Source organism: Rhinolophus sinicus, chromosome 8 (assembly GCF_057876585.1).
Source record: "Rhinolophus sinicus isolate RSI-liver-muscle chromosome 8, RSI-T2T, whole genome shotgun sequence".
NCBI classification, from domain to species: Eukaryota; Metazoa; Chordata; class Mammalia; order Chiroptera; family Rhinolophidae; genus Rhinolophus; species Rhinolophus sinicus.
The window spans coordinates 46,571,789-46,591,474 of record NC_142508.1 but is presented as its reverse complement, the minus strand read 5'-3'; the positions used below and the strand labels follow the sequence as shown (position 1 = coordinate 46,591,474).

Sequence of the window (19,686 nt, the reverse complement as noted above, 5' to 3'; positions counted from 1 at the left end):
ATTATTATTATTATTATACTTCAACTATCCAGTTGTGGCCTCACCTTAATACAAATCTTTCCTCAACCCCTCAGCCTCAGCCTCCTGATCTGATCCTCCCAACTCCAGCTAGGCCTGGGCTGTCCCCAGAATTCCATCTAATAGCCGGGACACCCAGGCCCCATCCAATCAGAACAGATGTGGCCTGGGTCAGAGTCCTGAGTCCCCCTTTTGTTGCTGAGATGTGGGGAAGTCTGTGGTGTCCCAAGGGAATAGACTGGGGTGGTGACAGATATCTGTGGGATGTGGGGTAGAGGCTCTTTACTAACCAAAAGAGATCTCAATATTTTGGCAACCAGTATGACCGTACTGCTATAGACCACAGAATGCCAGCCTGGGCTGGTCTCTGATCCATGGTCTCCACTGGGTGAAGGAAGAGGCTGAGATGGAGGGTGCCATCTGACTGGGTGCTACCCCACTCCCACAGTGCCAGACTCCAGGAAGCAGGGCAATCACCCTGCCTCCCATGAAATTTGTGAAGTGTCTCAATTTCTCCTGGCAGCAGCCCAAGAGTTGGGCAAGGCCAAAGTTGACTTTCCCAGAAAGCAGGCAATGTGTTGAGCTTGTGACAAGCTCGCCTCTGTGGAAACTACAGGACTCCACACTCTCCCTGCTTCCATTTTTGCCTCCTACAGCCCATCTTACCCACAATAATCAGAGGAAGCTTTTTGAAAAATCAGACCAAGAACCCAATTTTTTAAATGGCCAAAAGATTTAAAGGCACACAACAGAAGAAGAGATTTGAATGGTCAATAGCATATGGAAAGGCACTCAACATCATTAGTCATTAGGGAAATACAAATTAAAACCACAATGAAATACCACTACAAACCCACTCGAATGACTAAAATGAAAAAGACTGACACTATTAGTAGAGATGTGCAGCAACTGGAAATCTCATACTGTTGGTGGAAATGTAAAATAGAACCACCACTTTGGAGAAGAGTTTGGTAATTTCTTAGAGAGTTAAATACTCACCTATGCAGAGATTCAGCAATTCCATAGAAGCAGGCATTACTCAAGAGAAATAAAAACATAAAGATCTGACCATCCCTCTATCTTCCTCTCCTACCTCTATCTCTCTTCCCCTCACTTACCCTACTCTTACTACAGTAGCCTCCTCGCTGTTTCTTGAACCAGTCAAGTCCCTTCTCTCCTCAGGGTCCTTGTACTTGCTGTCCCCCCTGCCTATGATGCTTTCCTCAAAGTCTCTGTATAACCGGCCCCTTCTCACCCTCTATGTCTCAGCTCAAATGTCACACCCTCAGAATCTTCCCCTGATCACCACTGCTCAAGTCACCTCTCACCACCAATTTAATTTTCTTCCTGTATTTGTCACACCTGAAATTATCTAATTTATGTGTTCCTATTTCTACTGTCTGCCACTTCCTCTGGAATGGAAACTCCATGAGAACAGGGACCTTCCTGCCTTGTTAACTGTTGTGTCCCCCGTACACATAGTAAGATGCTCAATAAATATTCCTTGGATATTGGACTAAATGATCATCAGTGATAACAGGATCGATTAAACAGGGCTCCTCATCTCTGCAGAGGTTTAAGTGTATCCCAGACGTGTCCACTGTTGTTTCAAGGAGGGCGTAGCTCACAGTGGCCATGCAGGGATCGAACCGGCAACCTTGGTGTTATTAGCACCACGCTCTAACCAACTGAGCTAACTGGTCACCTCCCTATTGCTGTTCTTGAATTGATTGCTTAGCAGATAAGAATGCTAGCATACCCCAATATCCTCCTGTTCCTTCTTCCACAGAATTTTTAGCAAGGCATCTGGCCGCTAGACTAAAGACTATATTTCCTGGCCTCATTTGCATTTAGAGTGGCCATATGACTTCATTCTGGCTTATGGGAAGAATGGGAAGTGAACAGGGAATTTACAAGTCACAGCCTTTGTGGAAAGGTACACTCTATTCCTTTTCGTTGATTTTTCTCATTTGCTGGACTTTGAATGTGGGAGGGATCATTTTGGAACAAGTGGATGATGGCAACATCATAAGGACCAACGAGCAATAAGATAGAAGGAACCTCAGTGCCCATCATCTTGGAGGAACCACACCAGCCCTGGATTGTTATGTAGAGAAACTTCTACCTTATTTAAGCCACTCGTGGTACGTAGTCTCCAAGATGGTCACCAAGAATTTCTTCCTCCAATATGCACATGCCGTACTCGCATCAAGAAGTAGAAAGTCAAGTTTTCCTCCGCTTAAATTTGAGCTGACCTTGTGACTTGTTTTGACTAAGAATGCAATGGAAGCGATGCTGCTCCAGTTCTGAGCTTAGGCCTTAAGAAGCCTTACAGCTTCCACTTTTACTTTATTGGAACTCAGCTGCCACGCTGAAAAGAAGTCCAAGCTCCCTTCTTGGAGAGGGAGGCTGTACATAGAGGCCCTAGAGAATGAGACATGGTGTGGAGAGAAAGACCATGTGGCAGAGAACCAAGGCTCTGCAATCAATAGCAAGTTCCAAGGCTCCAGGCAGGTAACAGAATTCACCTTGGATCGCACATGCCATGCCAGCCACCAGTCAAGTGAGTGACCCCCGGCAACACCATGAAGAACAGAAGAACCACCCAGTCAGCTCACTGAATCATGGGAAATAATAAATCATTGTGGGGTTTTTTTTGTTTTGTTTTTAAGATTTTTTTATTGGGGAAGGGGACAGGACTTTTTGGGGGAACAGTGTGTACTTCCAGGCCTTTTTTCTAAGTCAAGTTGTTGTCCTTTCAGTCTTAGTTATGGAGGGCGCAGCCCAGCTCCAGGTCCAGTTGCCGTTTTCTAGTTGCAGGGGGCACAGCCCACCATCTCTTGCGGGATTTGGGGAATTGAACTGGCAACCTTGTGGTTGAGAGCCCACTGGCCCATGTGGGAATCGAACCGGCAGCCTTCGGAGTTAGGAGCATGGAGCTCTAACTGCCTGAGCCACCTGGCTGACCCGATAAATCATTGTTTTAAGCCACTACATTTTGGGTTGGTCTATTACAAAGCAATTGACAATGCAAACAGAACTGCCATTTGGGGGACTTTGTTACTATAGCCAAATTTATATCCTATCTGTCATAATTTCAAACGCCTGGCTTGAATAGCTGAGTTTAGAGGGTGAAGATGGTGAAGATTTGGAGGCTAATGCACACATTCTCTAAGGGAAAGCTGAGCACCCAAACATCAGAGAAAAGGGGGTGATGGAACTTCAAACAGATCTGGACTGACTCCAGGACTCTCTCTCCATAGCCTGCCTTTGCTTCTCGCTTTGTTCAGCCTTCTCTGTTCCTTACAGAAGCACAGTTTCTGCCATCAATAGCTCACTCGTGCTGGTCCCATGATAATATCATCATCATCACCATAATCAGGGCTAAGCTTAGCTCAGCATGAATTACCTGCCCACCCTAAATCAATCACTTGTGTCAGGGGTGGGGGTGAAGTCAGTAAGAAAATGACAGGATCCAAGAGAACACTAAGATGGAAGAGGGAGGAACAGTCCTTAGAAGCAGCATGTAGGAAATGCCCTTGGTGCCTCACCCATATTCCCTCAGCATTTACCATTTCCAAGCACACTACCCAGCTTCCAACTCCCTCCCTGCACTGTGACTATTTTCTGGAGGGCTCTTTCTGACTGCTGGAACCCACTTGGTCCAGGCTGAAAAGGGTGAGGGAATTAATGATCCTGGGAGCAGCCCTGCTACCAATAAGTGATGGGAGTTGATGGATAAATACCCCAGCCCCCTCACCCCTTGGATGGAACAACTCTAGGATTCTACACTGTCTCCCAGACCTCCCCAGAAAGCTTACGATCCAATTGCTCTACATAATACACCCTTCATTGACTCACCCTCCCCTCTCTCCCTTCCCCATTCCCCACCAGGGTTCTCTGAACTCCCAAGTAAATAACTTGCACTTGAATCCTCTTCTCAAGATCCTGTTCTCTGGGAGAACCCACACTAAGACAAAGGGAGGAGTATAATTCCCAGAAGGAAAGATGGGCACTGGATCATCAGCACAACAGATATCCATGACATCGCCCATACCTGCCCCTTTCTCAAAGAACTTGCTGCTTCGCAGTTTGAAAGCAGGAACTACATATGCCTGGATCTGGTCATTAAACCAAGGTTACACCTGCCCCAAACGTAGCAGTCAGGGTTCTTCGTTGCATACAGTAAAAGCCACTATAATTAGTTTAAACATAAAAGTGGATGTGTTTAAGGATGTTAGGAAGACCACATAGGCAAATCTGAAGAACAAAGGAGAGGAACTGTTCTTTCACAGAGGAAAGGGGGGAGTTGGGAGGAGCTGTCACAAGGGTCCATTGGAGGAAACTCAAGAGTTCAAAGTGCAGTGGCTTTTCACTGGCTGGGTGGTGAGTCTCTCAGTTGCTGAGTTGTTGCCCAGCAAGGAGAAAATCTTCCTTCCTCCTGCTGGGATAGTAAAATGGAAAACATCTTCCTGTTAGAGATGCAAGGTATGGCTCTTCCTGTTCGGGGTAATTGACGATAAACTGTAGGGTGTGAGAGCTCCCCCTACAGGCCCTCCTGACTCCAATTTTAGTTGTGGTTGCCTTTAATTTCCACTTGAACAAATTGTCATGTGATGCTATGCTGATGCCACTGGTCCAGAGATCACACTTTGAAAACCACTGGTCTAGAACAACACCTTCTAATAGAAATATAATGCAGGCCACATATGTGATTTTAAAATTTCTAGTAGCTACATTTAAAAAGTAAAAACAGGTGAAAATAATTTTAATAAAATATTCCACTTGTATATTTTATTATATTATTAATATATCCCAAATACTATCATTTCTACATATTATTAATTTTTTTTCAGTTCTTGAGATATCTTTACTTTTTTTTATTAAGTTTTGAAATCCCAGTGTGTATTTTACACTTACAGCACATCTGAATTAAGACTAGTTAAGCCCTCAATGGTCATTTGTGTGGTTAGTGGTTACCATATTGGACAGAACAACACAGCCTTGTTATTGCAGGGCCAGTGAGTTGGAGAATTGCCTCTTGAGTTGAGCAACAAGGAAAGGCTTTAGCAATACACCATATCATTTTTCTTTTTTTTTAGATTTTATTGGGGAAGGGGAACAGGACTTTATTGGGGAACAGTGTGTACTTCCAGGACTTTTTTCGAAGTCAAGTTGTTGTCCTTTCAGTCTTAGTTGTGGAGGGCGCAGCTCAGCTCCAGGTCCAGTTGCCATTGCTAGTTGTAGGGAGTGCAGCCCACCATCCCTTGTGGGAGTCGAACCAGCAACCTTGTGGTTGAGAGTCCACTGGCCCATGTGGGAATCGAACCGGCAGCCCTTGGAGTTAGGAGCACGGAGCTCCAACGGCCTGAGCCACCGGCCAGCCCACCATATCATTTGTGTGTGTGTGTGTGGAATAGAGGGAGAAGGATGGAGGGGAGAGCATGTGGACACTTCCTTCTTCAAGTTTGGCTGTGGTTTTATAATGGATGGATCAGGCTACCAATACTCAAACCCAACACTGGATATTAACATTACAAAAAAAAAAATCCAGACATTTTTAAGTGCCTTCTGACAGATGAACATGACATCACCCAGGAAGTGTCCTTACCCCACACTGAACCTGAATATGACCCAGCCTCTAAATCTATTAGTTTGCAGGACATCCAGGGGACAGAAGAACATATTCAAGGACAGCAAGTGCAACCAGTCAAATCAGACTGTGAGAAGAAAGAAAGGGAATGGGAAACTGTCATAGAATAAGACTTTAAAAAGTACCAACAAAACGCAATGCACATATCCTGTTTGGATTCTGACTTAAACAAGCCAACAGTTAAAAGACACTTATAAGACAATCGGGGAATTTGGAGATGGGCTGGATATTAGATATTAAGGAATTGTTCATTTTTAGGTGTGATAGAGGTGTTATAATTATGTTTTTTAAATGAACCTTGTATTTTAGAGATACATATGTAAGTATTTATGGGTAAAATTATATGATGTCTGGGATTTGCTTTAAACTAATTCGGTGAGGAGGGAGGCAGAGAAAATAAAACAAGATTGGCCATCTGTTGATAATTGCTGAAGAATGGAAGAATGGTGAAAGGTACCTGGAGGCTCATTATACTATTTTATATTTGTGCATGGTGTAACACTACCATAATCAGGTTTTTTAAAAGGTGTGTGTGTGAGAAAAGAGAAAAGAAGGGAAAAAGATTTTTTTCCTTTAAGACTGGATGGAGCTCCATGAACAGGCTGGAGAGCTGACAAGGGATGGCAGAGATGCAGGAGAGCTGGAAGGCGGCTGAGCGGCCAGGACATACACAGTGGTGGGGGTCTCGCTTTTCCTGGAGTAAGGGACTGCGTAGCCTCCACAGCTGCCCTAACTTATGCTCTGACGGCTGTGGCTCCTGGGCCAGAACGCCGGTCCCTACCCACCTGTTAAGATCCAGAGGTTCGATAGACCGCCCGCGCCTGCGCAGCACACCCTCCTTGGAGCGCGGGGTTGTCTTTACACCCCATAATCCCCCGCGCCGCTCTGGAGGCGCGCTTTCTGAGAGGGCGGCCTCCGCCTCCAGACTTGAGCAAGGTGAGGCAGAGGGTGTCGCCTGGCCTTCTGGGAAATGCAGTTCGCACGCCAGGCAAGGCCCACTGTTTAACCCGCCCACGAGACTACGGGAACCACAATCTCTGCGCGCGCAGCAGCTGAGCGGTGTGTTGCTGCCCCCACGTGGCGGCTGAGCAGCCTGGGAGTGGTGCTGAGAGGGGCAGGGATGGGGACCGGGCTGGGGACGCCGAGGGTCGCCCTAGGAACTTCTGGGAAGCCTTTCCAGGGATGAGACTCCCAGACCTGAGCCAAGGAAGGGTGGTAGTGGTGAAGAAATTGGAGGTCGGGCCCTCTACGAGGATTAAACCACAGTAACTGTTATCTGCATGTTATTATTATTATTACTATTACAGCTAGTAACTACAGAGTAAGCACTTAGGTGCCAGACACTGCTCCCTGCGCTTTACATATATTATCTTATTTAATCCTCCCAACAGCCATTTGTGGTACTATTGCCACCCCACTCCCTTTACAGGAATTAAACTGAGGCCCACAGAAGGGAATAACTTGCCCAAAGTTACTCAGCGGCTCAGTGACTGAGCTGGGATTTGAACCCAGGCTGTAAATAAAGTTTCGGAGTCTGTGTTCTTTATTATGAAGAAAACACCCTTTGATCACTCTATTAATTTAATCCCAAAATTGTAATTAGCACATGAATCAACTCAAGATGGCAATTAGCATGTGGATCTCTGAGTTGGTGATTTCCCACATATTCCTGCCCAAGTTTGTGATGTAGCCCAGTTCCAGGACAGAGTTGACAATCAGCATAGATTTATAATTAGCACAGAAATCAGCACAGTTTTGTATTCATAGGGACCAGATTTCTGATTAGCACTTGAATCAGCAATGGTGTTAAGAGCTGGAATCAGGTTTCTGATTAGTACCCAGATTTACACTCAGCGATTATCTTCATGTTTAAAAAGCCATATCCCCTTTTGACCCAGGTGACCTCTTCAAATGTTGCTCCATCCCTCCCCTGAACCCTTACTGCCACCCCCATGATCACTGATCACTGGCTGGCAGACTTGGTGGCTTCCTTGTCCCACCCCTCTCCCCCCTCTTGTTCATAGTGGAGTATCACAGTGACAACCTCAGGTTCAGAAATTACCTGTTCTTCAGTCTTATAAGGAGACATAATTCCAAAGGACTGTGTCTGATTCACGGGCATGTTCCCAGCATCTGACCTGGAACACAGTAAGGGCTCAATAAATGCTTAGAGTAGAAGCGTTGGAAACTCACCATCATCCTTCTGCACTGACATAGATTTATCAAATCAAGCCAGATTCACTTTGCCCTCAAAGGGGTCATATTTGTGATCAGCCACTCCTAAGGCAGGGGCCAGGATAGGTGTGTGAGTAGTTAGTGTGGGGCTAGGAACTTCTCCGTGGAGCAGGGTTTGGTGTAGTGGATGAAAGAAGGTCCCACAGCCTCTTCCTGCGGCTGCCTCTCCTGAGGTTGAGGATCTGGTGGTGATTGATATTGAACCCGTTATAACCCACACTCTCTTTGCATAGTCATGACTGAGAGGGAGCTGCCGAGCCTGGGAATATGTTCTCAGCCTCCTTGCATCCAGGGTTGTCATGTGACTAGTTGTCTCCAATAAAATATATACAAAAGAGAACTTTGCAGGTCACTTCTGGGCCAATTTTTGTTGTTTTGTTTTTAAAGATTTCTTTTTAATTTTTTTTTATTGGATAACTGTGTTTCTCCATGGCCCATCAGCTCCAAGTCGTTGTCCTTTAATCTAGTTGTGGAGGGCACAGCTCAGCTCCAAGTCCAGTCGCTGTTTTCAATCTTTAGTTGGGAGGCGCAGCCCACCATCCCATGTGGGAATTGAACCGGCAACCTTGTTGTTGGGAGCTCCTGTTCTAACCAATTGAGCCATCCGGCTGCCCCTCGGGAAGTTCAGCAGCAGCTCGTTATCTTCAATATTGTTGTGGAGGGCACAGCTCTCTGGCCCATGTGGGAATCGAACCAGCAACCCTGTTCAGTTTTTCAGAGCTCACGCTCTAACCAACTGAGCCATCCGGTCACCCCCTGGGCCAAGTTTTTTAAGAAGTTGGTGAAACTTCCCCATCCTGTCCCTTCCATTTGCCAGGTGGAAGTAGATAATTCTGAGCCCCAGAAAATAATGAGGCACAAAATTAACAAGTATGGGATATAAATCACCAGATGGAAGACAGCTGCCAACCAAGCAGGATATATGTGGCGAGAAATAAACTATCGTATGAAGTCATTGAAATTCAGGGGGTTATTTGTTACAGCAGCTGGCATTATGCTCACTAATGCATTGACTTTTCCTCTCTGGGCCACTGATATCAGTAAAGCTTGAGAATCAGTCATTCTGTAAAATGAGCCTCTAACCCACTATTATATTGGTCAGGCTTTTATATGGCAGGTCTAGACAGTGGCCCAAAGTTCCTATGTTTGCTATCTAAAGTTGTCAGTGTATTTCTCTCTATTTGTTGCACAAATGTACATGTTTCCCCATGTTCTTATGGAAGTCTTCCATGTTGATAGCTGGAAATCCTTAAAGCAGACCCTGAAAGTTGCAGTAGGTCTTCCATTGTGCATAACCTCATGCACAGGGTCTGTGTTTGCCCTGGAGAAGTTGGTGCTTGCCTGGGACCCATCAGTCTGATTTAGGGTGATTAGTGTATGTGTATGGGGGATGTACTCATCTCCTTACCCCTCTTTTTTGACTCTTTCATATGGGGGTGCACCTTTAGGCCTGATCTTTAAAGTGAGTCCCTAGTCCTCAGTACAGATTCATGTGTTAATTACAAAGTTGAGCTAATTCCAGTTAACCCCATTGGCTGTACTTGAGTTGGTGAGTACAGCTAGTTGAGGATAAAGGGACACCACCTCCATCCCTCCTTGCTTTAATGCCCACCTTGACTCGGAAGGGCCCTAAGTTTATTTATAAATTGACCTTATTTGGGCAGACTGCATTGATTTGAGTGTATGTGCGCACATGTGTGCATGTGTGCACCCATCCCTTGCAATTGTTTGATATGACTGAATATGTTTCTTGTGTGTATATGTGGGTGTGTGACTCACATGTGCGTGCAAGAGAGAATCTGTGTGCAGAGTGTGTTTCTGCACATGTTCCTGCTCACGTGCCTGTGAGTCTGTGTGTGTTTCAGAGGTGCGTGTATTTAAGTGTGTACTTGTATTTGAGCACGCGTCCAGGTATATGTGTTCCATGTGCCTGTTGTATCCGTGTGTGTTCTGGTGAGCCTCCGAGTATATGATGTGCATGTGTGAGTATGGGTGTATCTCCTGTATCTGTGTGTATTTGGGCATATTCTGTGTACGGATGCCAGCAGTCCTCTTCTCCCCTAGGTTCCTTCAACTCTCTGGCCGTTTAACTTCATTCTTTGTGCTGTGATTGTTTCCATTGCTTATGCCCCATTCTCCAGATGTTGAAATTAAGTAAATGCAGCAATTAAGCAGAGTCTCGCAAACAACCATCCCGCCAGGATCCCATTCCAGGAGCCAATGAGCACATGCACAGTACTATCCAGGCGCCCCAGGGCCCCCAGACTGCACATGCTATGGCATAAGGCTCCGGTGAGCTGCACACAAAATAGAGGGGCCCTTTGTTCACGTGCTTCATTTGTACTTATCATTCAGGTCTCAGCATAAAGGTTCCCACTTCTAGGAAGCCTCTCTGGGGGAGAGAGGAGTTGGACTCTGCTTCTGGGGCTCCATACCCCTCTGCTTCCCCCATCAGAGCCTTGAATACTCTGAGCTGTCTGGAGATGTGTCTTTCCCCCCTTTTTGGAACATGAGCTCAGTGAAAGCAGGACCTGGTACTGTCTCTGTCACTATTTTTCTGCAGTGTCATCTAGCACACAACCATACCCAGAAATCTATAGTAAATGCTGAACTAGCATCTTTACCTCTGCCTGTCTCTGTTTCCGAACCCCTCTTTATGTATCTAAATACGTTGGTCTCTTTGGCATACACTTGGGGTGCTAATCCTCTCAATCCATCAGGTTTGGGCATAGCTATGGTGGACAGTTCCATGCACATTACAGATGTCCCTTGTTTAACCCAGTGGTTCTCAAAGTGTGGTCCTTAGGGAGGTAGCATTAACAAAACTTGGGAACTTGTTAGAAATGTAAATGTTTGGGCCCCACCTGAGACCTACTGAATCAGAAAGTCTGGGGTGGGGGCCTGGAGGACTATAGTTAGCAAGTCCTCCAGGTGATCCTAATACGGCTAATGTGTGAGGACCACGGATGTAGCTCACACAGGCAACCCTCCGCTATCTCCTGCCTTAGATCTTAGATGGCTCTCAGTACCAGCCCCTCCCTCCAAAGGGACAATCATCACCCAAGGGGATAAGAATGGAAGGATAAATGCCCCAGCCTCTCTGAACTTTGCAGGGGGAAAGGGGGTGGCGGGCAGGGGGAATGACAATTCTGATGTGTTCTACAAGCTTCCTTAATGTTCTCCAGCAGAACTGAGCCCTAGTTGCCCAGAGAGATAACCTCATCTGCACTTTTTGTTCATTTTCTTCCTCATCTGCCTCACTCTGCCCCCTCCTTTGCCCATTACCTGGGATCACCCCCAAATCAGCTAGTTCCACTGAATTCCAATCCCAGTCTGCCTGTGGGATTATTATCTTCAGGTGTTTCCTTCTTCCTCTCCCACCTCCACCACTTCTGTAGCATCTCTGTAACTTCTGCATCCTTTTTTCTGAGTGTCTGCCTAACCAGTATCCACTGTGGAGGCCAGGAGCACTGATGAACTTTGCTAATGATCCGGAAAGGCAGGCCTTAGAGCTGAGCTAATTTTAGCTGCAATTTTTCAATACACATAAGTGGAAGAGGTCAAAAGTCTGTTTTGAAACCCTCAGCAGAGTTAGGAACGCCAGGGTGGATGTTCCTGCCCCCAACAAGGTTGTTTTACTCCTCCATTCAGGTGTGGGATCCCAGGGGTGGTTTGTGACCATCCAGGTTCCCACAGGGTAGAGCCATGACTACAGGCCAAGGCTGTGTTCCCTTTGGACCAGGGCTTCCAAAAGATCAGGACCATGTTGCTATAACCAAGTTCCCAGACCAGGCTTGTAGGCCACTGCCTACATCCCTCTTTCTGTGACACCATCAACCAGGAGACATGTGGGACCCTATACCCTCCCCTCTCCTATCTTCTCACAAGCATCAGGATAGGCAGATATCACTCATGGTAAGTCATGTATTGGTACAATTCAGTAGGGTCTTCTGTGGGGACAGTGGATGTGAGTAGGGGACAGGAGAAGTTAGTGGACACACTTCTCTGGGTCATCCTGGCAAGCCCCCTGCCTCTGTCCCATTTCCTAACTTCTCCTTTCTCCATGGGATATCTAGTCAGTGTGTCTTGATATCTAGCTTTAATTCCAGAGGGCACAAGATCTTGGAACCAAGTTTTCCCCTTGCAGCCAGGGCAAGGAGTCTTGGGAAGGAACAGAGTATTCCCTCTGGCCTGAAAGAGGGAAGAGTCCAGGTAAGGCAGCTCCATCTGTGGAAAGGACATCCAAGGAGGTGGTGCTGAGACAGCAGGATGGAAAGAGACAGGCTGGGGCCAGGGGAAGGGTTCTGGGATGGAGGGCCACATTCAAGGCTGTGCATGAGAACTGGACACACAAACACACATATACACATATACACACACCCATCCTCACACGTGAGTTGCCCCACTTCAGTCTCTCTCTCTCTCTCTCTCTCTCTCTCTCTCTCTCTCTCTCTCTTTCTCTCTCTCTCTCTCTCTCCTCTACCCACTATGTCTCTCAATTTCTCTATGTTTTTGTCTTCGTCTGTCTCTGACTTGTCCTTGTGTCTGGTCTCTCACTGTCTCTGTGTATCTCCATCTCTCCTTGAATATGTCTGTGTCTTTCTCTGTCATTGTCTCTCTCATTCTACTCCTCTCCGTCCATCAATCGAAGTCGGCCCATCTTTTTTATCTCTGGCTCTATCTCTGTCTCTTTCTGTATCCAAGGATTCTCGTTCCCAATCAGCGTCAGGGCGACTCCCTGGGAGGGGGGCTGGGGACGCGCCTTTTGAGAGAGGGAGTGCTGCCTACACCTTTAAGCACGGGGGCGCGCGGGGCCTGCGCCTTTAAGCACGGGCGCGCGCGCGGCCCTAGGTTCCCGGCGAAGAGGCCGCGGGAGCACCAGGACCCGGCTTGCCTGCCTGGCCCCCGCCCGGCCCCCGCCCCGGCCCTGGCGGGGGAGGGGTCTCTGAGAGCGGCCCCTCCCCCCTGCGCCCCCGCCTGCGCTGCGGTGCCCCTCACTGCGTGTCCCTGTCTGTCCGTCTGTTCGCGCCCAGGCCTCGCCCCACCCCGGCCCCGGGGCTGCCTGGCCGCCCCCCATCCCCACACCGCAGCAGACCCCTTTCCTCCAGTCCGGTCTCCCCCGCAGCCTGGGAAGCAAGCCGGGACGCCGCCGCCCCAGATCCAGAGCCGGCACCCCGACATCGGGGTCCTACACCCGGAGATTGGATCCAGAGATCTGGAAACCCGAGCCTGGGATCCTTGTCTGGGGCTGGGACCCCAAGACCTGGAGCCTGAACACCAATATTTGGGGCTGGAATCTCAACATCAATTCCTGGGACCCCAATATTTGGAGCCTGAACCCCAAGATGTGGAGCCTGAACCTCAAAATTTGGCATGTAAAACACCAAATCTGGAGCTGAACTTTGAATTCTGTGCCTGGGACCTTGAAATCTAGGATGGAATTCCCTTGTCTATTCCCTGGAACCCATTATTTGGGACCTGAACCCTGAGATTTAGGCCTCAGATTCCAAGATCTGAACCCTGGCATTCCAAGGGGCCTAAACCTGAGTTCTGGCCTGAAGTCCTTGCTGCAAACCTGAATGCTGAAATTTGGGACTAGAGACCTCTAAAACTTGACTTAGCACCCCAATATCTGAACCCAGCACCCAGTATTGGATCCCAGGACTGGGCTTGGAACTTAGAACCTAAACTCTCTATTTGGCTGTTTAGCATCACAAGACTGGAGCTGGGCAACCCTAATTATGAACAACCCAAAGTGGTGCCTGGGTCTCTAAAACTGGATCCTAGAAGCCCAGTATTTGGGGATCTGGTACGCTAAGTACCAAGATCTGGAGACTGCAACCACATAGCTGAGACACGATAATCCCTGTATAGAGGCCTTGGGGACAAGGAAGACATGACCAGGTCCCCCTCCAGAGCCCTGACCCCAGACCCCCTTGGAGCCTGAGGACTCTGCTCCCTGGGGCGGCTTCCAGCTCAGGTAAGGCCCATTGTGGGAAGGGACTGGGGAGGAGCTTTGTGGCTGGGGGTGGAGGTAGGTGAGGTACCCCCGGGTACCCTTGGGGTTTTCCCTGGAAGCAGACACCCCCACCCATGTGTCTGCCTCCAGCTCCTTCACTGCCTCAGACATTCTCTGGACATTTGGCCAGCAATGTCCCTCTCTGATCGCTTCTTCTCCAGTTGGGGGCATCTCCAGGTCTCTGACCCACCCCTAGTCCGTCCTCTAACTTCTTCCCACCATCTGTCTTGTTTGACCATCTCCAGCTGCCTTTCCCGTCCACCACTCTTCTCTCCCGTCTCCTTTTTCCACCTCTCCTTTCTCTGACCATCTTTCACACTTTTGTCCACTGTTCTTCTCTCTGTCCACTTCTGGCCACTTCTTTCAGTGACCATCTCTGTCCACCTCTTCTGTCTTTGGTCATCTCTAGCAGACCTGTTCACAGATCTTCTCTCCGGCTACCTCTGTCTACTACTTCACTCAGTGACCACCTTTGACATCTGTGTCTGCTGTGCCACACTCTGATCATATTTCACCAGCTCTCTTGCCCTTGTCCAGTCCTGACTTGACCTGTGACTGTCTCTGACCATATTTGACATCTCTACCACTCTTCTCTCCAGGCACTTTGGTCCATCTCTCCTCTCTGGCTTCCTCTGTCTGCCTTTCCTCTCTGACCATCTTTCACCGTCTCTCTTGCTGTCCTCCCACCCCTGGCCTTAACTGCCAGCTGATGACTATCCAACCATCTCCGGCCTTTATTAACTACTTCTCTCTGTCTCTCTGACCATATCTAACATCCCTGTCTGCCTTTCCTCTGATGACCTCTCTCCACACCCTTCACCCTACCCAGCTCTCCTTTCCTCTCTGACCACCTGTCTGGCTTCTGACCAGTTCTGACCATCCTTGACCATCTCTCCTGGATCTGACCGCCCCTGACCACTTCCCCTCTCTTTGTCCACTGCTCATGTTCTCGATCATCTCTAACCACCTCTCTTCTCTGGTCATGTCTGACTACTTCTAATCACTCCTGCCACCCTGACCACCTCTTCTCTCTTCAGCCATCCTTGACCATCTCTCTGTGACCATTTCTAAAGCCCTCTGGCTTACCTTCTACCCACCCTGACCAACCCTCCCATTCTCTGACTCTGACCATTTCTAACCACCTCCCTTCCCTCTGACAATCTTTGTTCATTTTATTCCATCTGTCCTCCCATGACACATCTCTCTGAGTCTTTGACCATCTTTTCTGGCTTATGATATGTCTGACCTCTCCTCTCTGACCGTCTTTATCCAACTCTTCTGCTCCCATCCCACTGTGACCTTCTTTCCTGGTCTTGGATCACCCCAGCCCCCTCTGGTACTCTTCTTCTGACCTCAGCCTGCCCTAATACCTCCCTTCTTCCCTGTAGGCCGCCCCTGCCCGCGATGGCCGTCTTCCCGCTGCTCCTTTGCCTGCTACCGCTGGCCCCCGCCTCATCTCCACCCCAGCCAGCCATCGCCCCGTGTCCCCGCCGCTGCCGCTGCCAGACACAGTCACTGCCCCTAAGTGTGCTGTGCCCGGGCGCAGGTCTTCTGTTCGTGCCACCCTCACTGGACCGCCGGGCAGCTGAGCTGCGCCTGGCAGACAACTTTATTGCGGCTGTGCGCCGCCGCGACCTGGCCAACATGACGGGCCTGCTGCATCTGAGCTTGTCACGTAATACCATCCGGCATGTGGCAGCCGGTGCCTTCGCTGACCTTCGCGCCCTGCGCGCCCTGCACCTAGATGGCAACCGGCTGACCTCGCTGGGCGAGGGTCAGCTGCGTGGCCTAGTCAATTTGCGCCATCTCATCCTGAGCAACAACCAGCTGGCAGCCCTGGCAGCTGGTGCCCTGGATGACTGTGCTGAGACACTGGAGGACCTCGACCTCTCCTACAACAACCTGGAACAGCTGCCGTGGGAGGCTTTGGGTCGCCTGGGCAACGTCAATACATTGGGCCTTGACCACAACCTGCTGGCTTCTGTGCCTGCCGGCGCCTTTTCCCGTCTGCACAAGTTGGCACGGCTGGACATGACCTCCAACCGCCTGACCACCATCCCGCCTGACCCACTCTTCTCCCGCCTACCACTGCTAGCCAGGCCCCGCGGCTCACCCGCCTCTGCCCTGGTGCTGGCCTTCGGTGGGAACCCTCTGCACTGCAACTGTGAGCTGGTGTGGCTGCGGCGGCTGGCGCGGGAGGATGACCTCGAAGCCTGTGCCTCCCCGCCTGCTCTGGGTGGCCGCTACTTCTGGGCTGTGGGTGAGGAAGAGTTTGTGTGTGAGCCCCCCGTGGTGACTCACCGCTCGCCACCCCTGGCAGTGCCTGCAGGTCGGCCAGCTGCCCTGCGCTGCCGGGCAGTGGGGGACCCTGAGCCCCGTGTGCGTTGGGTGTCACCCCAGGGCCGACTACTGGGCAACTCAAGCCGTGCTCGCGCCTTCCCTAATGGGACGCTGGAGCTGCTGGTTACCGAGCCGGGTGATGGCGGCATCTTCACCTGCATTGCAGCCAATGCAGCTGGTGAGGCCACGGCTGCTGTTGAGTTAACCGTGGGTCCCCCCCCACCCCCCCAGCTAGCCAACAGCACCAGCTGTGACCCTCCACGGGATGGAGATCCTGATGCCCTCACCCCGCCCTCTGCCGCCTCTGCCTCCGCCTCTGCCAAGGCAGCTGATACTGGGCTCCCTACCGACCGTGGTGTCCAAGTAACTGAGCATGGGGCCACAGCTGCTCTCATCCAGTGGCCAGATCAGCGGCCTATCCCAGGCATTCGCATGTACCAGATCCAGTACAACAGCTCAGCCGATGACATCCTCGTCTACAGGTGCAGTGTCCAGGAAGTGGGCAGCGTGAGTGGGGAAGTGGGGTGGAGGGAGGGTTAAAGATATGCTTACCGATACCCAGGCGGCAGAGCTGAGAAATGAGGCTACAAGGTCACAAAGGAAATCACATAGCAAAAGTAAAAGAAATCTGTCAGCAGTGGTAAAAAGAAATAAGGCAGCACAAGTAAAAAGTAACCAGATCAGAAGAGTAAAAAGTTAGTTGGGAGGTAAGTTTGGAGAGATACAAACAAATTTAAGTAGACAAGGTAAAGAGAAACCAGGTGTATCCAGATGACAGGGCTAGATACACGCCAGACTGCAGGAAGAAATGGAGATTGAGCAGGAAGGTGTGGGGATCATGGGAAAAATGAAATGAGGCAGCCCTGCTGCAGAGGAACTCAGGCCAGAGGTCAAAAGCAAAATGAAGGAGGAGCTTAAATAGAGACTTGGCTTTGGGTTTGGGTAGTGTGAACTGCTCCACATGTTTGGAGTTCTTATATGGTGACAGCTCGGTTTTTGACACTCTAAAGCAAATTAAACCTAGTTCAAGCTCCACCTGCTAGGTGAACAGGAATGTTCAGTTTGCCACTGTTGGAGATTCCCCTCTATCTTCTATTGTTGCAAACACAAAACCTGGGGCTTACATTCTTCAAGAGGTGGGTCAGTACAACTTCTGCCCCTGAGCTGGAGAGTACTTAGAATGTCTGCTGTGGCCACATGTGGTCAGTAGTGGTGGCTCTGACCTGGGTGTTGCTGACACCTCTCATCCAAGTCCAGCCTTGCATGGACAGCTGTGGATGGCTCCCTGTTCTCACTGCCAGGCTGGGCCAAGGGTGCAGTCAGCAAGGCCTGGCTACAGAGGACTGGGCCTCCCTAGGCCTGGGGTCTGCACCTTGTAAACCTAGCACTTGTGTCTCCTTTCCCTCCCCAGGGGCGCATACCCCAAGGAATCGTCACTTGATTTCCTTTTCAGTCCTGGAAATCCAATGAGCTCATTCTACTCCCTTTCACAGGCAATATTCCATCGATTCCATGGAGGGCCCACACCTGAAAATCACACAAGTCTTGTCCACCATGCCTGGCAGGGGATAGGACGAATGCTTTCCTAGATACTCACCCTCCCACAGACAATTACGGAGTTTCCTGTACCTCCTTTATTAAAGCAGTTTAAGAATAAAACAGATTATAAAAACAAGTTAAATCTCCAACAGAATGCTCTGATACAAAAGGAAATATAGTGGAATTGGGTGCTAAGGATAAAAGGAAATGCATAAAGAGAAACCAGGCAACAGAGATAAAAGGGAATCAGGAAGCAGAGCTGGAAAGAAATAAGGCAACAGGGAGAAAATGAAATCAGTGGTGACTGAGGCACATCAGTTTAATGAAAATGGTATGAAATGATAGGACTCACTGGAAAGCAGGTTATAGGTACAGTAATAATAAGGCAGCAGGCGAAGAGGGATGTTCATTGGCAGGTTAAAAGGAAATCAGGCACGAGCAGTGTGGAGGGAGCAGGCGGTGAGATTAGAGAGAATCTAGCTATACACTAGAGGAAAACGGAAATCAGGCACAGGCTGGAGGAAAGTCAGACGGGAACAGAAGGCACAGAGGGAGACTGGGAGGTGGAATTAGAGGGAAATTGAATGGGGGGCTAGAAGGAAATGGGCATTGTGTTAGAGGGAGGTCAGACAGGGTTAGAACAAAATTGGGCGGTGAGCTGGAGAGATGTTTGGCAGCCGGGCTAGAGGGAACTCAGGTGGTGGACTGGTGGGAAAGTGGGTGAGGGGGATCAGAATGAAATCAGGCAGTGGGGTGGAACAGAATTGGGCAGCAAAGCTAGAGGGAACTTGGGCTGCAGCCTGGTGGGAAATTGGGTGGCAGTGCAGGATGAAAATCAGGCAGCTGGGTATAAAATGAAATAGGACGGGGACAACTCAAGTGGTGGGCCACAGAGAAACTGGGCAGTGGAGCTAGAGTGACACTAGGCAGCAGAGCAGAGGGGAAGGGGGCAGTGGCACTAGAGGGAATTTGAGCATTGAGCGTAGAGGGAGATCAAACTGGGGAATTTGAGTAGAATGCGACAGGAAAGTGAGACAGTGGGCTCAGGTAAAATTGGCTAACAGGCCACTGACTAGGTATTAGTCCAAAGGGAATTCGAACAGTAGTTAGAGGGAATTCAGAAATCAGAGTGAAATGAGGCAGCTGGACTGGGGGACATCCTCTAGACTGGAGGGTGGGGACAGAGTGCAGGGTGGGTGCTGGGCAACTGGAGACCTGACCCCGACCTGCCTGTCTCTCCAGGATGATCCCAGCTGACAGCCGCTCCTTCCTGTTGACGGACCTGGTGTCAGGACGCACCTACGATCTGTGTGTGTTAGCAGTGTACGAAGATGGCGCCACAGGGCTGACAGCCACGCGGCCAGTGGGCTGTGCCCGCTTCTCCACCGAGCCAGCACTGCGGCCTTGTGGGGCCCCGCACGCACCCTTCCTGGGCGGCACCATGATCATCGCGCTGGGTGGTGTCATTGTGGCCTCGGTACTGGTCTTCATCTTCGTTCTGCTCATGCGCTACAAGGTGCACGGCGGCCAGCCCCCAGGCAAGGCCAAGGCATCTGCGCCCGTCAGCAGCGTTTGCTCCCAGACCAACGGCGCCACGCCAGCCCTGCCTGCCCCTGAGCCCACTGCACCCAGGGCCCACACCGTGGTCCAGCTGGACTGTGAGCCCTGGGGGCCCAGTCACGAACCCACGGGACCCTAGCCTTGCGCCCACCTCTATGGTCCTTCTGGCCCAAGGGGTGGCAGGACCCAGGCACGCTGTGGGACCTGGCCTCAGACTCACCAAATTGTTCACGGTTTTTAAAACTTATGGGGAGGGTGTCAGGGGCACTGGGGCACAACAAGAAAGTCCTATTTTTCTAAGCTTGGGCCTGGGCCCTTGCCC

The 19,686-nt window shown here is 49.8% G+C and overlaps 1 protein-coding gene across 1 annotated transcript; it reads left to right on the top strand.

The window, feature by feature from the left end:
* The first annotated feature begins 12,744 nt into the window (after positions 1–12,744).
* LRFN3 (leucine rich repeat and fibronectin type III domain containing 3) lies at positions 12,745–19,664 on the top strand. The gene is made up of 3 exons (XM_019749963.3): positions 12,745–13,886; positions 15,314–16,747; positions 19,047–19,664. Exons 2-3 carry the CDS (start codon positions 15,330–15,332, stop codon positions 19,501–19,503), a joined length of 1,875 nt encoding a protein of 624 aa, XP_019605522.2. The 5' UTR covers positions 12,745–13,886; positions 15,314–15,329; the 3' UTR covers positions 19,504–19,664.
* The last annotated feature ends 22 nt before the right edge of the window (positions 19,665–19,686 follow it).

What these genes read in the sequence shown, in the direction of transcription:
- LRFN3 (XM_019749963.3), top strand. Translation starts at nt 15,330, where the DNA reads ATGGCCGTCTTCCCGCTGCTCCTTTGCCTGCTACCGCTGGCCCCCGCC. An exon ending in GATGACATCCTCGTCTACAG is followed by an intron (nt 16,748 to 19,046) that starts GTGCAGTGTCCA and finishes CTGTCTCTCCAG; the next exon opens with GATGATCCCAGCTGACAGCC.